The 4808-nt window shown below is 48.9% G+C and overlaps 1 protein-coding gene across 1 annotated transcript in view; it reads left to right on the forward strand.

Moving 5' to 3' along the window:
- Window positions 1-4808, forward strand: part of TMEM61 (transmembrane protein 61) — a 12117-nt gene continuing 7309 nt past the window's right edge. The window contains 1 exon segment of the mRNA XM_005423003.3: window positions 1-138. Coding sequence (XP_005423060.2) covers window positions 1-138 — 138 coding nt within the window.

Below are 4808 nucleotides of genomic sequence, written 5' to 3' on the forward strand. Positions count from 1 at the left end.
ATGTTCTGGGTTAAAGCGAGGCAGGGTGTACGGGCAGAAATCACAGAGCTCTTGCTGGGTCAGCAGCTGATGTTGCAGATGAGCTGTGAAGAAAGCAGACAGGCTTTTGGGCACAGCAGGGCACCAAAGGCATCCCAGGTGAGTGTTTCACTGAATTAGAAGGGAATTCCCTACAGGTGTCTTGTACAGACTCTTGGTGTTGGTGTGCATATGCTACATCGAGTGTCCTGGGAATGCTGCTCTCCTGGATTTTGAAATACTTTACATCTGGAAGGAAGTTAGGCCTGTAGGTAAGTTACTCTTGTGGTATAGTAAATCCTGTATGAATCCTTTGCTGTATTGTTTGGCTTAACTGACAACATAAGTTAAATATGTTAGATTTAAGTGCTCTTAAGTTTAAATGCTGTTTATTGAAGAGCTGTTGTGCCTTTTGGATGTATTCCTTTTTATCCTCCTATCCTTTTGTCTCCCCGTCCCCAGCCCAGCCTTCACATAGATAATGTTGTGTTTCTATCAGTTTGGATTGATTGACATTGGATTTTTTGTTTGCTTTTTTTCTCTCTGTGCTTTAACCATTAGTAAGTAATAGAGTGAACCTTGCCAACAAACTTTGTTGTGCTGTTGCTTTTATATTAAATCTATGTTTGCTGATGCCTCAGCTGCTGATTCTTTAAGAAACCTTGAAACCCTCCTCTTCTCAGCCATTCCTTGTCTCTCCCCAGGCTGTCATGCTTCCAACAAAATGTTTGCAAGTTTTGCTGGCAGCATTTTAGCCCTCAGCCACCTCCCAGCACAGCACACTGATGTGAACAAGTGCTTGTGGGCAGCCTGATGCCAAGGCAGGCAGTGGGATAATGCAGGGGCATTGGAAAAGGAAAACAGCTGTGGAACATCTGGGACAGATGTGTGCTGGACACCAAGGGCTTCACATGTGGTGGTAACCAGAAGAGCTGCTCCAGCCTTTTTCTCTAAAATTTGTAATTAATGCTGCTTTGAGCTTCTCTTTTGCATTTTTATGCTAAAAAATAAACAAAGCCCAGCCCATTCCCTGCTCCCTGGAGAGCTCTGTAACAGCTGCATGCAGCAGAGGCACGGAGAAGCACCAGGTCCTGGGGATGTCAGCATAGCTCTGTTGAGTTCACTGGGAAGCAAATTTAGCCAGTTTTGTGTTTAATCAAAGTTCTTTCTGCTTCTGTGAACATCAGCATTTGGAATCAAGGATACACAGGAGCTTCAAGCCCAGATATCCAATGTGTGGAGTAAAGCAAGCTGCAGCCGTGCTCCAGCAGCCAGGGCATGTCCCCCCTAGCTCTCTCTGCTCAGGTGTGATAGATGGGACTGACATCAGGCTTGACTGAGGAGCCCACAGGGCTGGAAATCAATGTTTCCTCACTGCAGCTCACACTCCAGCAGGGCAGCAGCAGCTGGGGCATGTAAAACACGCTGCATGGTGGGTTACCCACGTGTAACACAGCCGTGGTGCCTCTTCATGGGGAAAGAAAGAAGCTCAAACACGGGGCTTCCCCGAGGCAAAAATCTCCAGGAGCTCAGGAAAAGTTTTGTCTGAGTAAAGGCTGAGCTGCGGCATCAGGATTTAACTCTTTTCTTCCCCCACCCCTTGTTGGGCAAATTTCAAATCCTTTGCAGATTTTGTTGGAAAGCCCCTGGGAAGCTCCTTCTGTCCTAATCTGCAACACAGAAATTTCCCTTACAGGAAAGCCAAAGCTTTATCCACACCCATTTCTCTACACAACAGCCCCAAGAGGAGCTGGCACCTCAGCCAGGGGCTCCTGTACTGGCACAAGGAGCTGAAGGAATTTGAGAACACTGCTTGTCCATAAAGCCCTCTGTGGACAGTTCTATCTGTACTTTCCCAATCCCTTTCCAAAACTTTCCACCACAGTTGTGCTCCTCAGTGTGGTGCAGATTTACAGCCTGCTGGTTGGGACATCATTACAGTTGAGTAAGCAAACATTTCAGCTTTAAAACACTCAGAGATTTTGGGTCCAATGGCTTGCTAGATGATGGACATAGCTAGTGAGGGAACCACAACAGAAATTGATATCAAACAACTTCATACACATCTTGTTCTCCTATTATAACAAACTCAGTGAAGCCATTGGAACCAAATATTAAGATAGATTACAAAGTACATTTTATGGTACAAAAAGTAATTTGGCATTCAATAAAGTCTTGGGTCAAAACCACAGCTGGTCTGCAGAAGGAGTACTTGTAGGTGAACTAGCCAAAAATCCACACCCCACTTTGACGTCAGGGGGCTGATCTCCTTCCACATCCAAATGCTTGGCATTTCCTGATGGAGACCACAAAGGAGGGCTCCCAAACCCTGCAGCTGCCCATGCAGCAGGACCTGCACTGAGACATCCATGTCCAGCTGCAGGTTCAACCCCAAAGGACACCGGCGAATGTTGCCTCATGTGAAGACGTAGGACAAATATTTCCACAGCCTGGGTTTGCTGACTGGATTAAGTAGGAGTGCCTGAGCCAGTGTATCAACTAGCACGACTAATTAGGCATTTTAAGAAGATGCAAATTAAGGCAAAGATAAACAGCAGGAGGTTTCTCCTTTGCTTTCCACGTGCTGGATGCAGGAACTCCCATCTGCACACCCTCATGGCTGTGTGCTGCAGCCCCTTACCTGCCTGGCAGGCTGCACCCAGGGTGCAGGGAAACACGAGGTGTGCCAGCCCCTGGGAATGGCTTCTCCATGGATCTGGACAGCATGGACACCTTGTTCCCGCAGAGATGTGACCCCTGAAGCCACATCAGTGGATCTGTAGTGACCCTGTCACAGGGGGTGTGACCAGAGGTGCTGGCTAGGGGCAGCTGGGCGTGGGATGAGTGTCCTGTGTGCCAGATCACTGAAGGAATCACTGTGGCCTGGCCCAGGTGCCACAAATAAGGATTCTGGCAGGAAGCCTGTGCTCTGGACTTGGTGAATTTGGTGCACCCAAATTCATTTTTGGCTTGGTGCTCTTGGTATCACCCATCCTGTTGTGACAGGGCAGAGAGTGCATGCATCTGCATACACACACACCTAATGAAAAAGCTGGTTTATTTATCTTGATTATACAGTGAAATGCACTATTTTACATGTGATTTGCTGCAGCAGCAAAATTAGGTGAACAATGAATCAAAAAGCAGCATTTTTTTGTGCCAGCAGCGTTGCTCAGGCTCAGCATCCTTACCTGGGGGAGGCAATTACTGGAACAATCTCCTTCCCCGTTCCTCCTTTGTTCTTGTTCTTGCAGGGGCTGTGACTGTCTTTTATATCTCCTTGTTTTCCCCACTGCAGTTTCGCTGTACATGGGATGTTTCACTTGTTTTGCACAGATATTCTGTCTATTCTGGAGAAGCCTTTTCCCTGTGCCCCATGTTGCAGCACCTTATCCACCTGCAGGAAAGTGCTCAGAGAGGGAAAACACATTTTGGCCAAGGTGCTGCTAAGCAGACAGAGGTGCTGGTAGCACTCAGCACTTCCAGCCTCTGCCTTGTGGTGGAATATTTGTCATGGGTTTGGCTGCCTGCAGACCAGATCTCTGGGCAAGGCAGAGGGTTGTGGATGGTTATGGGGCTGAAAAACCAGTGTGCTGGCACAAAGCCATCTCCCTCTGCAGCCCTGCTCTGGGAATAGCTCTGGGAGCCGTGCACTGACACAACCTTGAAGTGCTTCAGATGCTGTTTGACAATCAAATTTCAGTTAAATACAATATCTGAGCAGAAAAAGTTGTCTTATTGTCCTTCAACAGAGTGGCTGCTGATTCACAGTGCCCCCACATCACGGGGTGCTGGCCTTGGGGACTCCTGCCCCATGCTCCTCTTGGATGGAGACCCAACCTGCTGCAGGGCCACTCCTGTGTGAGCCAGCCCTCCGTGTGCCTCAGTTTGCCTTTTGTAAAACTCCACAGTGGCTGCAGGTAAATGGAGCTGTGCACCCACGGGTTCTCAGCTGGGCTGAGTGCCTTCTCATCATGTTTGAAGCAGATGTGGATTCCACAGCGGGGCTTTGCATCAGTCCCTGCAGCACGTGCAGGTAAACCTTGAGCTGGTTGTGAGCTGAGGAGCTCCAAGCAGTGCAGGAGCAGCAGCCCAGGGTATCCACAGGAAAGGCTCTGCCTGTAAGTGGTGCCCAGCTGTAGCCCAAGGGCAGCGTGCTGCATCTGTGCATCTGTGGATGTGTGAGATGCACAGCCTCAGCACAGCACAGCAGCTCTTGATCAAATCTCCCTCCAGCTCTGTGATGAGGAATTATGCCTGAATCCAGATGCTGTCATACCGACCATCCTGAAATTCAGATCACAGCACCCTCAGCTTGTTTAATATCCAGGTGTCCTGAGTGCTGCAGGGTAATGGTTTTAAACTAAAAAAGGATTGACTTAGATTAGCCATAAAGAAATTATTTTTTACAGTGAAGTTGATGAAACACTGGCACAGAGAAGTGTGAATGCCCCATTCCTGGAAACATTCCAGGCCAGGTGAGACGGGGCTCTGAGCAGCCTGATCTAGTTGAAGCTTTCCCTGCTGCTTGCAGGGGGGTTGGACTACATGGCCTTTAAAAAGTCCTTCCTAACCCAAACCGTTCTAATTCCATGAACGAGGGAAAGGGACAATATTAGCGTTAGACACAGAGCCGAGGAGAACTAAAGTGGTCACAAAGCAAGGCTGGGACAGCGACCCTGCTGTCGTGGGTGTCCCACGCATAGGACACAGCAGGGATGTCCCAGCGCAGGGCGGGCTCTGCATCCCAAACTCCATCTCGGGAGCGCCGCGCCCCGACCGGACGGGAC

This window comes from Geospiza fortis, unplaced genomic scaffold (assembly GCF_000277835.1).
Source record: "Geospiza fortis unplaced genomic scaffold, GeoFor_1.0 scaffold396, whole genome shotgun sequence".
NCBI lineage: Eukaryota > Metazoa > Chordata > Aves > Passeriformes > Thraupidae > Geospiza > Geospiza fortis.